This window comes from Hoplias malabaricus, chromosome Y (assembly GCF_029633855.1).
Source record: "Hoplias malabaricus isolate fHopMal1 chromosome Y, fHopMal1.hap1, whole genome shotgun sequence".
In the NCBI taxonomy this organism is placed as follows: Eukaryota; Metazoa; Chordata; class Actinopteri; order Characiformes; family Erythrinidae; genus Hoplias; species Hoplias malabaricus.
In genome coordinates, this window is record NC_089820.1 from 74426039 (window position 1) to 74445130 (window position 19092).

Below are 19092 nucleotides of genomic sequence, written 5' to 3' on the forward strand. Positions count from 1 at the left end.
GTATGAGTGAGTGAGTGACTGAGTTACAAGCCAGTTCTATATGGTGACTAATTTGATTTCTATTGTTTATGTTTTGTTTTTACTGTTATCTTTCTTATCTGTTAACTTTCTTTTAGTTTATTTTATCATTAACATTTTTATTATAATCCTAATGTTGGAAAATTGCAGCTCTTTAGGACCGCGCATTCCACTCCAAACCAAACCCACTCTCAGTGACTGTGTTTATTAAATACATTATACAATTTTTTTAATATTCGACGGATGTCCTCTTTAATCTCGGAGGGAGTAGTGCACTAGGGAGCTACAGAGTCATTTAGAGCATAGTTCAACTCTACGGCAAACGTGAAGTGACATGCGCGTTGTTGCGTATGACGAGAGGCGTGTAGCTCTGCAGCCGCCAGTGAAGCCGACACTGTGAGGTTTTTTTCAGCTTTAAAATCGCGTTTGACTTAAAATAAGCTGTTTATTACTTTTTGTGTTTATTTAATATTGGTTTAAACACCTTGTTTGGCGAGAGTGTTTATGTATTTATGGATAAGCCATAAACTTAGTTTGCTACGTAGGCAGCTAGCTAAGGAATTGCATTTCATGAAGGAAAATAACCCTTAAATTCAGTTTAAATATAAAAATAAAAGTATCTGGTGGTTTAAAGAGCAGTAGGTTGCAGTGGAAAGAGCTTTAGAAGCTCTGGGCATTGACCTCCACATTAAGCTGGTAAGTGGTGTGTTTATTTTCTCCCATTTTCAATTAATTTTTTTAAGAAATTCTATTATTTGCAAAAAACAATAATTACTTTATACGGCTTTCCATCACTTTGCAGGAACTGTTGTGAAAGAACAGGGGAATGCAGGAAAAATGGCTCTAGAACAGTTCACTGATGTTGTCCAGAGATGTGTAAGTCTGTAACTTGTGATCTAGAACCTACACACAGGAGCACTTTGTAGTTTGTAGTACAATTAAAGACTGTAATCCATCTGTTGCTCTGTATACAGGGTGGGCCATTTATTTGGATACACCTTAATAAAATGGGAATGGTTGGTGATATTAACTTCTTGTTTGTGGCACATTAGTATATGGGAGGGGGCCAACTTTTCAAGACGGCTGGTAACAATGGCGGCCAATTTGAAGTCGGCCATTTTGAAGTCTGCCATTTTGGATCCAACTTTTGTTTTTTCAATTGGAAGAGGGTTATGTGACACATCAAACCTATTGGGAATTTCACAAGAAAAACAATGGTGTGCTTGGTTTTAACATAACCTTATTCTTTTATGAGTTATTTACAAGTTTCTTACCACTTATAAAATGTGTTCAAAGTGCTGCCCATTGTGTTGGATTGTCAATGCAAGCCTCTTCTCCCACTCTTCACACACTGATAGCAACACCACAGGAGAAATGCTAGCACAGGCTTCCAGTATCTGTAGTTTCAGGTGCTGCACGTCTCGTATCTTCACAGCATAGACAATTGCCTTTAGATGACCCCAAAGATAAAAGTCTAAGGGGTCAGATCTGGAGACCTTGGGGGCCATTCAACTGGCCCAAGATGACCAATCCCCTTTCCAGGAAACTGTTCATCGAGGAATGCTCGGACCTGACACCCATAATGTGGTGGTGCACCATCTTGCTGGAAAAGCTCAGGGAACGTCCCAGCTTCAGTGCATAAAGAGGAAAACACATCATCATGTAGCAATTTCGCATATCCAGTGGCCTTGAGGTTTCCATTGATGAAGAATGGCCCCACTATCTTTGTACCCCATATACCACACCATACCATCAAGATGTGCAGCACCTGAAACTACGGATACTGGAAGCCTGTGCTAGCATTTCTCCTGCAGTGTTGCTATCGATGTGTGAAGAGTGGGAGAAGAGGGTTGCATTGACAATCCAACACAATGGGCAGCACTTTGAACACATTTTATAAGCGGTAAGAAACTTGTAAATATCTCATGAAAGAATAAATTTACCATTATTTTTCTTGTGAAATTCTCAGTAAGTTTGATGTGTCACATGACCCTCTTCCCATTGAAAAAAAAAAACAAAAGTTGGATCCAAAATGGCCAACTTCAAAATGGCCACCATGGTCACCACCCATCTTAAAAAGTTTCCCTACTCCCATATACTAATGTGCCACAAACAGAAAGTTAATATCACCAACCATTCCCATTGTATTAAAGTGTATCCATATAAATGGCCCACCCTGTACTTTGTTAGCCCCCTTTCAGTTTGTTGTTGCAGTGACACTGATGTGGTGGTGTGTTAGTGTGTGTTGTGCTGGTACGAGTGGATCAGACACAGCAGTGTTGCTGGAGTTTTTAAACTCTGCCTCCACTCACTGAACACTTTGTTTAACACACCTTCCTCATTGTTCCACCTTGTAGATGTAAACTCAGTGACGGTAGCTCATCTGTTGCTGCACATTTTGTGTTGGACATCATGTGTAGAATGTCCAACGTTTTGCAGTGTATTATGTCATTATATTTCACAGACATTTTGTTTCTCCATATTTTCAAGCAAGCGGTCCAGAATGAGAACTTCTCTCCAGCTGATTTTGACCTGTTCCAGACTTCAGGAAAAAATTGCATTGAACAAGGAGACAGTGCTCAAGTGCTCAGTATTGTCATCGATGAGAAAAATAAGGTATTCCTGACTTACATCATGTGAGAAGATTAATAGGCACCCCTTTGCCTTGTATTGAGTGAATTCGGTGCTCCCTTTGTTCATGATTTCTATGGAAACGGGATGAAAATGGGATGCTCTGGAGCAACTGAACCAGAGCCTGAGATCACAATGCTCAGTCCCAAGTGTTTGCCTAAGGGGCATAGAGAAATGCAACTGTGTTTCTGGAGTCATGGCGCTCCAACCAATAACTCTAGGATGAGCATCAGTGTCTGACCTCACCGTTCGTCTTGTGGCTGCCATCAAATCCACACAGCAATGTTCCAACCTCAATGAATGCCTTTCATTGCAGGAGAAAAGCTGTGCAAGGAGGTTTTGGCCATGTGGCTTCATTAATCATTATTCAGAATTCAAGCAGATTTCTTTCTCCCCTTCAGAACATTGTTCAATGTATGGGATGGAACCTGCTGGAGCCTCTGGTGAAGGTTCTGCTGAAGAAGGAAGACAAGAACCTTCCTCACTGCCATGCAATCCTCACACACTTAATAGAGGTTTGTTACACACACACATTCACAGCCTCACTCACACATTAAATCATTGATCCTGGTGAAAGTAAAAAAAGAGAAGTATCAATCAAAATCTCTCTCTGTCTCTCTCTCTCTGTCAGCATGCTATTATCCAATTTAATTAATTAGCTAACATAACTGAATTGGCAGTTAATTTTCTCCTCCAAGCGTGTTGAGCTCCAGTGATGCATTAGCTGATATAAAATTGTGTAATTTGTATTTTTTATATACAGTTTCTCTGTTAATCTCTGCTTGCATATATGGAATTTATGATGATGCCATGTGATTCTATCTCTGGTGATTTTCTGTATCAGATCTGTAGTCCTAAAGAGCTTCTGGTGGGTCTGCTGGAGCAGATAGAGGAGGCAGAGTCTGATTTCATTGTTGAGACCATCGTCCTTCTGCTCAAGCCTTTACAGACTGGTGGGTTTACAAAGGAATGACTGTTTTAATTTAAAAGGCCGGTTACTAATATGATAATTACTCTATAGTATAAAAGGGGTATTATCTATGATGCTCTGGTCAATTTGCATATTATTATTCCTAATAAGCTTCTAATGTCTGGTTTTCTGCTCAGATACAGGCTTCTTCATGGAAATTGCTACCAAAACATTTGTATCATAAACGAAGAACTAACATTAATGACATGAATCTGTTTATGAGAACGTAATTGACATCAGGAATTTGAATATGTCTCCAGACTGCAGGAATAATTTTGTGAGTTACTTCTGTGCAGTTTTGCTGAAGCTGGGGAAGAAGAAGGCTTCCTCTGTGGGCATGGCTTTGTCCACTCTCCTGGGTCAGGTCGCTCAGCTCCCTGTTCCCCTGAGTAAAGAGCAGGAGGAGGATGATGTGTTCGGTCTGTGTCGCTGCTGCTCTGAGCTTCTGGTTTTTATCAGGCCCTTTGTGGAGGAGGTGAAGGAAAATATTAAACAGCACCGCAACTTCAGAGACAACGAGCTCAGGGGAGAGATCCTCAAATTGTAGGTTCCTCGTGCACTAATCCACCATCCTGGCTCTGTGCTGAACATTGTGGGCTTTTCGGTGTAGAGAGAGTGTTCAGTATGGTGCTCATGCTACCCTGTATAAAAAAAAAAGAAAACAAAACAGATATACACTGTAAAAAAAATTTGTATTTACATAAAAATAACAAAGAAACATTGTTTTGTTATGAAATTAACATGTAAATTGTTTGACAAATTAGAGAATGGAGACTTAGATATAGCCAAAACGAACAAAGAAATGTCCGGTATCCGGGTGCCACCTTCCACCACTCGGACCACAGGCTAATGTTGAACTCTCCTGACCAACACACATCTCATCATAACATGCACAGAAACACAAGCACACACACACACACACAAATACACAAAATAATCGCCCCAATGCAACCTAAAGTCAAAAAGTCTCAATGACAGTAAAAAAACAAAGAAACTCTGAAAATCACAGAAAATATGGAGAACCCAAGGCATGCTGGGAGCTCCCTAATTAGTCTCAGCTCCTCCCAGCACTTGGCCCATAATGGTTTGTGTGTGTAACAGTGAAATATTGTATTTTTTACAGTAAAGAGATGTAAAAATGAGTATTTTGGCTGATAAAAGTATTTACAGTATTTCACTGTTACAGAAACTGTTTTTAACCATTTTAGAGTTTACAGTCATTTACTGTCATGGTTTTACAGTTTTCAACTGTAAAATTCACACTTTTTTTTAAAGTGTACCATATAAGATTCATCTTTGTGTTAAGATGCTTTGAGAAATGTAGCCCATTGCATGTTTGTAGATGCTATAATCTCTTTTAGAGCTGGACACATTTTTTCAAAAGAGTGTGACATCAATGTAACCACCTCCCAGTCAAACAGGTCTGGTTTTCTTATGTTTCTAGCTGTATGAAGAGTTTAAGTGAACCTCTCCTGGAAGTGCAGCTGAAGGATCCAGACACTTTGGAGAAATCTCCTCTGAGAGACTTTGCAACAGAGATCCTGGTAAAATCCTTTTTTTTGATATATAAACATGGACTAAACCATAGGGCAAAAACAGTGTCATAGAGGCATGAGTATGAGGCAGGAGCTAGTGCTGGCGAGAGTGGCGAGTGAGTAAGTGATGGGTGAGTCAGTGCATTGCTAAGGGGGTGGACAAGTGACAGGTGACGGAGTGGGCAAGGGACTGTATGAATGATGTGTGTGTGTGAGGGAGGGAGTGTGCAAGGGAACGAACAAGGAAGCTCAAACCTGATTCTTGATTAAATCATTGCTTTAAGGTTGTGGACTAAGCATTTAATACCTCAGACCAATCCTTATCCCTTAAATGTTATGTTTCTGCCGTAGGTCATTCTGTCCAGTATCGGCGAGTCCCTGCCGGACTTGGTTTCCCACAACCTGCTGCGAAAGAGAGATGTTCCCGGATTTCTGGAGGAGGAGGCCCGATATCCCAAAGAATCTCTGGCCAGTTTGGCTCATTTACTCTTCGTGAAGCACATCGCCATTGATTTCTTTCCTGCCGTTCTCAGGTTAAGAACATTTCAAGATCTCAGGGAATTTCAAGTTTCTGTCTTTGTACAACTCCTTTATTCATGCTTTTTTTTGTTTTGTTTTTGTTTGTTTTTTAAGCCCAATTTTCCTCCTTCAGTGCAACATGGACTATGTTGAGCTGTTGCTGAGCAGGTACGCAGTCCAGTCTTATATTTTTATATTTCAAAATAGCACTAATGTATAGTCTGTTAAATTGAGGCTAGAAAAAAATGTTGATTTAGTTTTTCTCCTTGTTTGTTTGCTTGTTACAGAACTGAAGAATCATGGATACAGAAAGGACTGGTAAGAATAGTTATTTAAACACTGTACATGATTAGATATAGTATAACATATTAGGGGCAGCAGGTAGTGTCGCAGTCGCACAGCTCCAGGGCCCTGAAGGTTGTGGGTTCAAGTCCTGCTCCGGGTGACTGTCTGTGAGGAGTTTGGTGTGTTCTCCCCATGTCCACATGGGTTTCCTCCGGGTGCTCTGGTTTCCTCCCATGGTCCAAAAACATACATTTGTAGGTGGATTGACGACTCAAAAGTGTCCATGTGTATCCCCTGTGAAGGAATGGCACCCTTGCATCCAGTGATTCCGGGTAGGCTCTGGATCCACTGCATCCCTGTACTGGATAATCGGTTACAGACAATCAACGAATGAATAATATATTAGGACATTGTTGGCTGGATGTATTTGTTTGTTGGACTACTCTCAGAGACTATCCTCTCCTCAGGAGCTCTATGAGAAGACTCTGGTTCGAGTGGAGGACGGCAGTCTGCCAGTGGACCTTCTGGATCTAAAAACGTTTTTAAGTGTTCCACAGGTAGGACATTTATATCTTATTCACGAGGCCATGAGTGAGAGCTCTTTGTTGTCCTGTTGTGATTGAATATTCTTCCCATATTTGTTTTTGTAATTGTCTGTTACAGTTTTCTGCTTCTCTTTACAGAATTTGGTGAAAGTGATGATTTTGTGTCCAGTTCAGAATATGGTAAGACCTAGATTGTTTAGAAACACTCTATAATACATCACTGTTAGTTGCTGCCTTGAATCATGATTGCCTGTGACAGTATTTCCATTCTTATTCATCTGTAAACTAGCAATGACAGCCATCTGCTACAACATCTCAGTAAAGTAATTGTTTAATGGAACACTATGTAATATTTTACCTTAAAGTTACAGCTTCAAACATCTTTGTGATGCTCCACTGAGCTGTAATGGGGAGCATAGAGCTTTGTCATTGGAACTCTGGTCTCAGCACTGTAGTAACTGGTCAAACTGAACTATGTAACTTAGAATCATCCCTGCCCATTGATTTCAGTAGAGTACTGTAAAAATGAGTAACACTAGTGAGAGCCCCATAAGCAAAAAGAAAAAATGTGTTCTTTAATGTAAAAGCATATTATTCCTAGATGTATTGGTACTTCATAAATATTTACATTTGATAAAATTCTTGACTTTATGACTTTATAAAACCTATGCTCGTATTTCTCATATATTTTCCTCATCAATAATGACAGGCATTTCATGGCTGCAGATATTCACACTGCCAGTGAGGGCGACATACATATATGACTTATAACAAGTTATGATGTGTTATAAAGGTTGAGAGCTGTCAGTGATTTTGCTGATTGAAGTTTATCTTTTTTCACAGAGAACTAAAGGGTTGTCAGTGTTCCAGCTGAGCATCGATAAGTTTAACATAGAGGCCAAATACAAGTTCTTCAGGTCGGTAATTCCTGTAAATCTAGAAATCAGTTAGTTTTGTAACTCCTACAAATATGTAAATCTTAATTTTAATTATTTATGGAAGCTACAGGCTGATAATGTAGAAATGCACTGTAGAGATTCTTCCAATTTTCTGTGGTGAAGTATGTATGTAAAACTTTATAAACTTAGCACAACAATTAAGGAAATTTGTGTTTGGTAGATGATTTGTTTGTTGTAACAATGTTTCTTGGTAATAAAGCTTATACCGTTGCCCCCTTTTTTAAATGGTGCATTTGTAAGGAACAGGCATTTGTAGGAGCAGAAGTAGAGCTGAGTATGTGGGTTGCACCCATGAAAAATTTGGCAAATCCTCTCTGCCAATGCCAAACAGCTTATTCTGCCATTGACTCGTTTGGTGACTGGATGATTGAAGTTTGAAGAAACAAGACATGTTGGCAATTTAACTGTGTATGTATTTAACAAACAGGAGCCTCAGTAGCATGTGGAAGAACCATGCAACGTGTGGCTGTGTATGGTTCTTTCACACGCTTACTGAGGCTCCTGTTTGGCACCTGCTCCTCATGCTAGTCACCAGCCTGGTCACACACTGCCGTGGGATGGCATCCCATTCTTCAACCAGCAATTGTTCCAAGTCAGCCAATGTGGTTGTGTTGGTAACTCTTCCACGAACAGCAATTCAATGGGGTTCAATGGGGTTGAGGTCAGGGTGCTAGCAGGCCATTCCATCCTCTCAACTCGCAAATTCTGGAGGTAGTCTCTGATAAACCCCACTCTGTGGGGTGAGCGTTGTCATCTTGGAGGATAGAGTTCGGCCCCAGACTGTGGAGATATTGGATTGCCACTGGTTGCAGAATTTCAACTCGCTATCACGCTGCGTTTAGATTGCCTCCAATGATGACAAGCCTTGTTTTTCCAGTGAGGGTTCCATGTTTGGTATTAGCAGAGAGGATTTGGCTCATTTTTCATAGGCGCAACCCACATACTCAACTCTACTGCTCATTCCACAAATGCATGTTCCTTACAAATATGGCACCATTTAAAAGGGAAATTAACAGGCTTTCCAACTGTATAAGATTTAGTGCCAAGAAGGATTGTTATGACAAACGAATCCTCTACCAAACATAAATTTCCTTACTTTTTGTGCTATGTTTATTTAATTTACTGAACCCCAAAGTAAACCACTGATATACACTGCATCATTATATTTATTGAAGATGTAAATACAAATATGAAAGTAATGAAACACAAATGACAGAAGGAGAAAAGTAATACTTTGTTGCTGTGTTTCAGGTGTTTGCTGAAAACAAGCGAGCACGCAGGAGTAGAGGGTTACATCATCAAGAACATCAAGAACCAGATCGACTTTGCCTTGAAGGTTAGTGTCCAGCTGTGATGGTCATTTATCCACTAGATTACAGGGATGTGTTACTTCTGGACACTTATTAATTCCTGGAATTTGTCTTGTAGCCAGGTAAGGAGAATGAATGGTTTCTGGGCAAACATCTCCTGCCTTTACTGCACCAAGTCCTGTGCCTTCCTCAGGGACCAGAAACAGACCTGTTACACAGTCTGGACAGGTGAGGATCCCTCAGTACCCTGTAACAAACGGCCCTTAGAGGGTTCATGCCGTTTGGAAAACTGTGTATTAGTCCACACAAAGTGCTTTGTCTGTGATCTTATGCATGTATTCTGCATTTATTTTCAATACGTCTTGACCTCAGGACAACAACTTTTCACAAAACATGTCACAAACCTTGAAGGCACTCCTTTAAACAGAGACTAACTACTTTAAGGTGTACCCACTGCAGACACAGTTTTATAACGGTCTGGAGCTACAACACATGAGCCTAAGATCACAATGCCCAAGGCCAAGTATCAGCTAGAGCAGTATAAAGCCACCCAGCATTAGGTTGTGGAGCAGTGGAACAATGTTCTCTGACTGGAGTGATGTAGTTCCATTCAGAACCTTTGGAATGAGTTGGAGTGGTGTTTGTGATCCAGAATGAGCCTCCAGCATCAGCACCTGACCTCACAAATGCTGTTGTGTCAGCTAGACTTACTTTAACCACTGTTGCTGTGTTGATTCTGTGTTGACGTAGAATCATGGAGTCTCTGAACCTGTTGCGTTATCTTCTGATCCGAGATAAGGAGTGGGAGAATCAGGTAACTTTGCTTCATTTCAGAATGCAAATATGTGCCGAAAACAGATGTCCCAGATCTCTCAGCGTGCAGGAGAAATCTGATAACCCTACTATGTTCCTCAGACAGGAATATGGGGTGAACTTTACAAGATCGAGGATAACTTTCTGAAGCCTCTGAGGACGGGTTTGAACATGTCCAAAGCTCACTACGAAGCCGAGCTGAAGAGCACGAAAGAAAATAAGAGCAGCAGAACAGGTTTCAGACAATTTAATGGCCTAGAAATCCTTTTTTAAACTTGTCTTTCAATTTAGGACAGCCCTACCACACAGTGTGCTGTATTTCAGTATGGGTTACAGTTAATGCATCACTTTGTAGAACTTCAGCATTCTGTGTGCTGCTGTTTCCTATCACTGAGTAAGAGCAGCTCCATGCTGTCTTTTTTGTTGTATACACTTTTAGAGCAGATGTTCCTTGCAAAAATGTTAATATCTTGTTCTTGTATGTGATGAGAACATTGACAAATAAGTTTAAAATAAAAGAATGCATTAAAAGGCAGGACTTGATGCATTCAACGTTAAAATTTTGAATCACCTTTTTAATACGTGATGAATTTTGTTTTATGTTTCTCCAGAATCTAAATCAGTGTCCTGCACAGTTTCTGTAGGAAATGAGAGATTACCCAACATGACTCCAGAAATGCAACTCCAGGTGATGGTTTCTTCTTTGTTCTCTCTCTGTGGTATTCTCACTGTTAAGCATTTTACTTGTTTAGGACCGCAGATAGAAACATTTGTTTAAGAAGTTTTGCATGAGGGAGAGTGAAGTTAATGATCAGAGCGAATGTGATTTGAGGCCAAAGGCTAAAGTACTAAAGACAATCTCAGCTGTGCTTGTATTCAAAAAACAGCAGCACCCCGGCTTTGCTATTGGTTATAAAGGTGCTGGTCATAAAATTAGAATGTCAGGAAAATTATATTCTAATGAAAACCCCAAATACTGAATATACAAGTTTCACTTTTTGAATGGAATTACTGAAATAAATCAGCTTTTTCATGATATTCTAATTTTATGACCAGCCTCTGTATACAAGTTCTATAAGTGGGAAATCCAGTTTAAAAAGGTATTTAGATTTTATATGACAGAGTAAATGTCATATAAAGTAGTGTCGCAGTCACAAAGCTCTGGAGGTTGTGTGTTCGATTCCCGCTCCGGGTGACTGTCTATGAGGAGTTTGTGTTCTCCCCGTGTCCCCGTGGGTTTCCTCCGGGTGCTCTGGTTTCCTGACACAGTCCAAAAACACACGTTGGTAGGTGGATTGGCAACTCAAGTGTCCGTAGGTGTGAATGTGTGTGTTGCCCTGTGAAGGACTGGCGCCCCCTCCAGGGTGTATTCCTACCTTGCGCCCCATGATTCCAGATCTGGACCCACCGCGACCCTGAACTGGATAAGAGTTACAGATAATGAATGAATGACAGAGTAAATTATCAGATTAGCCCTTTAAAACATTTTTTTCCTTGATTGTTCTATGTGAATGTCAGTTCCCTTTTTCACCAACTTGTCCAATTTTGTACATCACATCATGAATAAATGGTTATATATTTGATTTTTGTTTAGTGGCAACAGCAGCAAATATAGATTTCAATCTTAAATTTGTTTCCTGCAGGTGCTGCAGTCCGCCCTCTTCACCTTCGACTTGATGGAGAGTGTTTTGGCGAGAATTGAAGAGATCGCTGAGGCCAGAGGAAGAGTTTAAAAACTATTTTGCAAGAAATCACCAAAACTCACTTTTGCTCTAAGCTTGGGTCATACAAGAAAATCCAAACCTCACAACTACAAAAGAAAAACGATCCGTTAATGTGAACAGAGCAGCTCTCAGCGTGACTAGAGCTGAATGCTACAAACAGAATTATTGTATTATGTTTTATAGTGCACTATATTTGTTACTGTCAGACAAAAAAATGTATATCTCCAAAATAGTAACAGTGATCAGTTATTTTTGCTAATAGTCCTCCTTTATATTAATAACCAGCCTGGAAGTTTCAGCAAAGGGGACCTGTAATGTGAAGCAAAATTGATCCATTCAAGGACTAAAGGGCAGTTTGATTCAACAAAATGCTATGATTTGGTGGCAAGAAAAAATACATCAGTCCTAGATTTTTTAGTTCATTTTCATGTTCAGCTGATGTTCAAAATGTGCCATGATTGCAAACTTGACAACAGAAAATATATATTTTTTTCTTCTGACAGCAACAAATTGCAATATGGGGTGTATTATAAATAAAATAAGAAATGCTGTGATTGGTCATAGGGCTTATTTGCATATTGTATTCAGTGCCATACTGGGTATAGCAAAATGATAAAAACAGCAATTCATTACTGCAGTCCATTGAAATGCTCTTATAGTTGCTGTAGAAAATATAAGACCAAGACACTGCTGTTACTGTATGAAGTATTTACAGTAGCTACAAAAACAACTCAAAAGTAGTATTTCATTTCTTTCCTGTTACATAAACGACCAGTGGCATATCACTATTACATATATATTGTTCAATTAAAATGGGAAAAAAGACTATTTGCCACAAATGTGAAAATCAGGGTTTAAAATATGGGTCTTGTTCTCATACCTTAAATATTTTTGGTGTTTTATTCAGGTCTTGTCTGTAAATCACAGATGGCTTATTTACAGACATCTTTAGTTTCATTTCTTTTGTAATCCTGGACGGCAGGTTTTTAACTCAAATTGTATTTGGAGAAATAGTGATAACATGGGCCATGATGACAAGTTTATTCAAAATAATTTTACTCCACATTCACATCATAGGATGTATCCAAAACAATGCTGACAATCCTGGCAATGTTAAATACTACTTGGCTTAATATGGAGTTATTTGACACTGTTTACACTGTAGAATACATTACAAACAATAAAGAAAATCACACTGAAAAAAAAATAAATTCTGACTTTACAGTATGTTACAAATCTAATGCACTTTGTGTAGCGTCTCACAATAAATAACTTCAGCTGTACCTGGCTCTGTGTGTGTACAGCTCTGTAAAAGTAAGCCCTGATGATCTGGAGCTAGTGATAAACAGGATGGACCCATTTAGACTGCCATTAAAAGGTCAAGATGAAGAAGCTTTGCAGAAAAATCCTTCTGAATTTAAAAGAATTGTAACAACACACAAAGCTAGAATTGGCAGGTGATAAGGCCACTTTGGGACTGAGGCTGAGCAATAATATTCCTTAAGCCTTACCCAACCTAGCAACAGCTGCTTTGTCTGTGGGCGGAGCCTAGACAGCTGAATTGAAAGAATCTACCTCCGCTCTTGCTCAGTAAATTAATCAGCGATGTCTTGAAAGAGTGGATGATGTAGAGTTGCAGCTGCAGTTATTCTTGTTTCCGGGTTGAGATCGAGAAGTTTGTCCAACAAATCGTAAACATGATCGGGAACGTTATTCCAGCCGTTTTCCTGGCGTGATTCTGAGGTCGACTGGGCAATTTCTTCCTCAGCAGTTCTGGTTTGATCCTGGGTGATTTCTGCAGGATGATGTGAGGCTTTAAACTCTGTGGGAAAAGAGTGATCTCCACATGACCGGATGCCTCTCAGAGTCTCACAGAGCACCCTCAGATCCAGAGGAGGAAGCTCTCGGCTGCATACGATGGCTTTACCTGCAGGAACACAAAACGTTACAGGTCTATTTAGACCGCTGCTGTGGGGCTTGTTCCTTGTAGTATTTTGACCAAAGCAAACCACAGATTCTTTATGAAAACCTGAGAAATGTGTTCCCTTGTGGAAAAGACAGAGAATATGTCCAGTTTGACAGATTATGAAACAACTTTATTCCACATATATCTACAGATGTAAAAAAAAAATGTAAATGTAAGGGGCAATACTCCATTGAGATTGACAGTCTGGAACTAGGCTATTTCCTGCCACCCACTTCAACAGTCCAAACTAAATTCCATACATACCAAACTTTTTTGCAGCCTGTATAGTTTCTCTGGAGCCACGTATAGTCATGATCTGCGTTAAGGCCATCAGGTCATCGCTGGCTTTGAAAAACGGATACCTGCCACTCAAAAGAGAGAGCAGAATAACTCCTGCTGACCACATATCAATAGCTGCAGAGGAGAGAGAGAGAGAGAGAGAAGTGAAAAATGGAAAATTGAAATTGGATTCCATAACAGATCACCATAATTAATATATTTATTTACTCAAACATTTCTAATATGCTCTTCCCCTCATCCTCCTGTACCTGTTCCCTGATCAGGACACTTGGTGAGAACTTCAGGAGCCCTAAAGCCTGGGGTCCCTGCTCTAGGAGCCACCTGCTGTTTCCTGTAGAATAGGAAAAAAACCGTTAAATCCCAACCTAATCATAACTGACTGAAATGACAAATCACATATCAATTAAATGTTTAAATGCAGATTCAACATAAACATTACTACACACAACTGTACATCACTATTAATAACCTAAAAAAGTTATTTTTAAATATTGTTACCTCGACAGACAGATGTTACAGATGCGGTCACTCAGGTAGCAGCTGCAGGTAAGAGAGGGCTTCACGGCCGTGGGTTTTGGTTTCTGGATGCTTACCGAGGCTCTTGCAGGAAGAGGACGTCGTTTATTGGCCACAAACCTACGGCTGACGACATCCTCTGTTTTTGTTGGTTTTAACAAGTGTCCCTAAAATCATAAAGAGCAGGATTTAAATCACTCAGACAGATTCCCACAGTCAAAACTCCACGCTACCATTTATTAATTTGAATAGTCTGTGAATTCTGCACAAAATTAAAACACATTTGAAATGGTCATCCTCCTATTTTCCTTCATTATAAAGATTCCTATGAGACTCCAGAAAGGGAGTCCAAGATGAGTGGAACTTGAAAACACTAACCTCAACTTTATCTACAGGATTCTTTGTGGAGTTTATGTTGTTGAGGTTTCTCTCCCCAAACACAGAGCGGGATGTTTTACAGAGTCCCATCAACTCCTACAAAAACAATACACCACCAGCACAGCTCAGAGGGGGAACGATAGATAACAGATTCTCACAAATGAACTACATTTAATTACATGCTGAAATATAGCAAAAGGTAGAACCCTTAGAAGTCCCCATCTTTGCTGTTAGTGTTAAATAATATTGTTTTATTTATTTTTTTAATAATTCATATTATTTGAATTAGTGTTGTAAAAAATAATGCCAGTGCTTTATTACCACAAAGCAACACTTAACCTTCTAAGGGTTCATTTGTTTTCCTCCACAGTCACCTAATAAACCCCAAATGTGAGAAGTTGGTGCAATGGAAAGTTTGTGCAGACACCTTGCTGTGTTTGGTGCGAATGGGTGGACAGGGTCTTTTTGCAGCTGTTTTTGTGGAAGTGTGTGGTACAGGAATCTTTGTGTTTGGAGGTAAAGGTGTCAGTGCCCGTTTCTCATCAGATTTTCCTGCAGACCCTCCAACTTTCTGAGTTTTCTGAGATTTCACCACCTTCAGCAGCTCGATCTGAGTGTCTGGTGTGCCCTGAGCGAGGCCGAAATCCACCAAAGCATACCTGAGAACACAGGAAAAAGTGTGTTACTTTTGAATGTTCCTGGTTTATTCAATACATGTGAAGTTCCTCTAAATTGTATAGTAGACTGTACATTAAAACTCCATGGAAACACATCATAAGCCCTTTATCATGTTTGTTTCGTTCAACTCTGATTGGCTTGGGTTTCAGATTAAGAAGCTTAAAACGTTTGGAAAGAATCTATTTATTATAACCGTATAGAACATACAACAACTCAACTTTATGTCCGTAAAATACTAAACAAAAGATCCTGTATTTCTAGAAAGCTCATTAATTTCAGTAACTTAGAGCTGATATTATTTAAGCACACACAAAAAGTAAGTGGAGTGTATCCTTGTGACTGACAATAAGTGGGAAATGTCCCTCTGTGGAATGCAGTCTGCACACTCTGGAGATGGGATTGAAACCCTTAGCACTCCTTCTGTAATAACCTGTAGGTGATAAGGTGCTGTGTATGGCCTTGAAGGCCACAGCTATCCCACAAACTCATTGCGTGGGTTGTTCAAGTGTTTCATAGCAGGACTTCATAAACATTCTGTTCATGAACAAAAAAGTATGACTGATTCTGTTGCTCTGGCTTATGGGTTGTTTGGAAAGTTGCAACAATGCCTGTCAGCACCTAGTTAATAAGATTTAAATCTACATCAAACATATATTTTGTTGTAGACAAATAAGTACACTTTAAACTCTAAACTAATAAAGCACATGCAGTTTTACAAGCACATGTTTACATTCATTCATTGTCTGTAACTGCTTATCCAGTTCAGGGTCGCGGTGGGTCCAGAGCCTACCCAGAATCAATGGGTGCAAGGCGGGGATACACCCTGGATGGGCCCCAGTCCTTCACAGGGCAACACACACTCACATTCACAACTATGGAGACTATTTGAGTTGCCAATCCACCTACCAATGTGTGTTTTGGAACTGTGGGAGGAAACCCACGCAGACACAGGGAGAACACTCCTCACAGACAGTCACCTGGAGCGGGACTCAAACCCTCAACCCTAGATCCCTGGAGCTGTGTGACAGCCACACTACCTGCTGCGCCACCAAAGCGCCCTGCACATGGTTACAGTGCCACTGAAATCAGACACTTACTTTTTCTCTCTCCGGTTGTACAGAAAGTTTGTGGGTTTGATGTCTCGGTGGATGATGCCGAATTTGTGGATATGCTTCAAGGCTTTGAGTAAATGATAGATGTACTGACGGACCTCCTCAAAACTCAGAGAGGCAACAATTTCCTACAGGGAAATGAGGATTACTTTACTTTACACAAGAACTGGGAAACATTACATCCATACTGTGTACTATATTAATACAATATAATAATAAATTGAAAAAATCGGAGCCATATGATTTGCTGGGTGATTTTGAACTCATGCTGTATTTGATTTAGAAAAAATTTCAAGAACTGATTTAAGTTATTGTAGTTTAAAGAAAACATACTTACCACAAATGGCTGGTGCTCTACATATGGCATCACAATCACCACATGGTGGTCCTTCCTGAAGCAGTATGTGACCCCCATAACATTTTCTTTACCACTGGAAGACAAGCAAGAAACCAGGGTAGTAAATATTGATTGTATTTAGCATACTGGGTATTCTCAATTAAACTGGCAATAAGCACTAACCCAGCCACAGTGAGACACTGGAGTTCTGCAGCAATCCGGACCGGATGACTTGTGGGGATCAGATGTTTCAGAGCAAACCTCTCTCTCTTGCCACTGGCCATTTGAGCTTCTCCGAGGTAAACTGAACTGAAGGTGCCTAAGGAAAAGTACCACAAAAGAAGGATTAAACATTTCTGATGAGGAGAGATGCAACATATCAATCAGTCTATAATTTGATAAAAAAGACACTGAATTCTATAAGACGTGAAGGAGCTACAATGTCTTCTTAATTGATGCTGGTTCAGTGCAAATATTGTGTACAAGCAACAGAATTACTTTAGACTACATTAGTATTTGTACAACCCCACCCTTCACAGCTTTGCTTCATAACATCCAGATCGAGAATATACTTTTTATTTTTACTGTGTCAAATTTAAGGTCATGTTTATAGATTTATTTATGTCACAAAGCAAAACCTGGAACAATACGTTTGTTTTTCTGAGGAGTAATGCAAAATCTCAGCTTGTCAGCAAGAATTCAGTTCCAAACCTTCTCCAATTTTGTCAGTAATCCGAAAAACTGTGGACAGCTGGGGGACAATTTCATACAGATACTCAATGTCCATCTCCACATCTCCTGTACAAAAACAAAATGAGTGAAAATGAGCAATTGTACACCACATATAATTTGAAATAAATCTGTTATATTTCCTTTTATAACATCTCTGTTCTTCAAATATAGATACGTAAAATTTATTTTTAATCAAAGAATTCATCGTATGCCTAAATTTATGCTCAAACTAGGAATGAATTTGCTCATGGTGCAATAAGTTTGACTGTTTTGGCCATGTTCAGGTCTTGGACAGTGCCTCTCTGATTGGTCCAAACAATTGTCAGAACCATTAATTTTGCTTTAAAATGTTAAATATCTCAATTTGTTGACGCTGCCACATCAGGTCTTGTAGTGTCAATGAAGGTTTACAAATGGATAAGATGTAACTTTACAACTTTCAATTCATGTGAGTATATAAAAATGCAATTAGCACTTGGAAATAGTTCAATTTCAAAAAAAAAAGAAAAAAAGATATATATATATATAATATGCATTTTAATAACAACGATACAATTTTATACACATTTTCAATATTTCAAAAATTATTTACAGCATCTGTCACTGACTGACCGTAATTACAGGGCACTTCCATCAGTTAATTTCACTCAATTTTAAAGTTTGTTTAAAAATATTAACCTTGACAAAGATTAATACTTTGTTTGATGGTGATGTCATGTTGCTTTTCTGTGTTTTTTCTATGGCATTTATATTGTTAATATGGATACGGAATTAGATCCTGTTGACAGCAACTAAAATATATTTTATGCAATTAGTCCCCACCTCTATTTCCAACCTCTCCTCTGCTGCTAAAAAAAAAAACCCACACAATCCGGCAGAATTGGTTCCTGAGGTTTGTGATATAAGGAAACCCGTTTGTCAGAATTGAGACTGTGTTTTTTCTTTTCTTTTTTTTGGAACGTTGCCGTTTCAAAGTAGAAATGCTCAGCCATGGCACAAACTGCTTACACCCTACTTAACCACGGAGGAACAAGCTGAATTCTTTTTAACATTTGACTTTCAGTGGAAAATATTTTTAAAATACAACCTACCATGCTAGGCACTTACTAACCAACAATACTGTTATTATTATCAGTTATTAACACAATTACAAATACATCATTACTTGGAATTTTGCGTTTATTCTGCTCCGTTTTTCCTCTTTTATCCAAAGTTTGTGCTCCTTCCATTTCGAAGAGCTGAGGAGAACCTCGCCTGAAAACAACAAAAACAACGGATATTGGCAAAAATATAACATTTATTTTATTCTGGGTACAATTAATAAGTTACAATTACCTACAGTTGCTTACAATGAGTGTATTAACTAACCTTTCTCTTTAGAATTATCCGTTCCACCTTAAAAGTCGCAGTAGTTACATGGAACTCCCATATCAGCCTTCGCAACTCCTGCACTGTTTAAGGTGGACAAGATATTCCTTGGTAAAAACTTGAAATATTTCTTGTTACAAACACTGTATTTACCACTGCGAACGAAAGAACGGATTCCTCTGGAGCTCTACGGGGTATATATGAGTTTTATCGTTAAAACAAAGTTAAAATACTACTTTTGTGAAGTTAAAGATTTAAACAGCGCTTCCCTCGACGACTTCAGTAAACACAGGAAAAACCCGCGAAAACAGACCTTCACATGACGTCACATACAACGAACTGAAAGAACCAAAATGTTTCAAAGTAAAAGTACACGGATTATGCAGCGTGTCTCTG

General features: G+C 39.2%; 2 protein-coding genes across 4 annotated transcripts; one reads left to right on the plus strand and one right to left on the minus strand.

The window, feature by feature from the left end:
• Positions 1–347: 347 nt before the first annotated feature.
• On the plus strand, positions 348–11881 carry LOC136677959 (glomulin-like). The gene is made up of 19 exons (XM_066655681.1): positions 348–714; positions 821–894; positions 2509–2634; positions 3051–3164; positions 3494–3602; positions 3916–4162; positions 5064–5163; positions 5506–5687; positions 5788–5841; positions 5961–5991; positions 6426–6515; positions 6642–6683; positions 7347–7420; positions 8714–8798; positions 8891–9000; positions 9523–9586; positions 9688–9820; positions 10197–10273; positions 11229–11881. The coding sequence occupies exons 2-19, from the start codon at positions 856–858 to the stop codon at positions 11316–11318; spliced, it is 1767 nt and encodes a 588-aa protein (XP_066511778.1). The 5' UTR covers positions 348–714; positions 821–855; the 3' UTR covers positions 11319–11881.
• Positions 11882–12510: 629 nt separating this feature from the next.
• Positions 12511–19015, minus strand: LOC136677962 (cell division cycle 7-related protein kinase-like). Of its 3 annotated transcripts, none has more exons than XM_066655685.1 (12): positions 18850–19015; positions 18494–18582; positions 17308–17394; positions 16780–16915; positions 16597–16690; positions 16245–16387; positions 15065–15128; positions 14470–14565; positions 14074–14258; positions 13824–13906; positions 13540–13689; positions 12511–13236 (listed from the first exon to the last, which is right to left on the minus strand). In XM_066655685.1, exons 2-12 carry the CDS (start codon positions 18555–18557, stop codon positions 12905–12907), a joined length of 1434 nt encoding a protein of 477 aa, XP_066511782.1. In that variant the 5' UTR covers positions 18558–18582; positions 18850–19015; the 3' UTR covers positions 12511–12904. The 3 variants fall into 3 exon arrangements, with proteins under 3 accessions (XP_066511782.1, XP_066511780.1, XP_066511781.1); XM_066655683.1 differs by having other exon boundaries at positions 14897–15128; positions 18850–19014; XM_066655684.1 differs by having other exon boundaries at positions 14897–15128; positions 18697–19014.
• Positions 19016–19092: the final 77 nt, after the last annotated feature.

What these genes read in the sequence shown, in the direction of transcription:
- LOC136677962 (XM_066655683.1), bottom strand. Translation starts at nt 18,557, where the DNA reads ATGGAAGGAGCACAAACTTTGGATAAAAGAGGAAAAACGGAGCAGAAT. An exon ending in GTGTCCTGATCAGGGAACAG is followed by an intron (nt 13,690 to 13,823) that starts GTACAGGAGGAT and finishes TCTCCTCTGCAG; the next exon opens with CTATTGATATGTGGTCAGCA. An exon ending in ACAGGCTGCAAAAAAGTTTG is followed by an intron (nt 13,237 to 13,539) that starts GTATGTATGGAA and finishes GTGTTCCTGCAG; the next exon opens with GTAAAGCCATCGTATGCAGC.
- LOC136677959 (XM_066655681.1), top strand. Translation starts at nt 856, where the DNA reads ATGGCTCTAGAACAGTTCACTGATGTTGTCCAGAGATGT. An exon ending in TCCTCACACACTTAATAGAG is followed by an intron (nt 3,165 to 3,493) that starts GTTTGTTACACA and finishes TTTCTGTATCAG; the next exon opens with ATCTGTAGTCCTAAAGAGCT. An exon ending in AAATAAGAGCAGCAGAACAG is followed by an intron (nt 9,821 to 10,196) that starts GTTTCAGACAAT and finishes ATGTTTCTCCAG; the next exon opens with AATCTAAATCAGTGTCCTGC.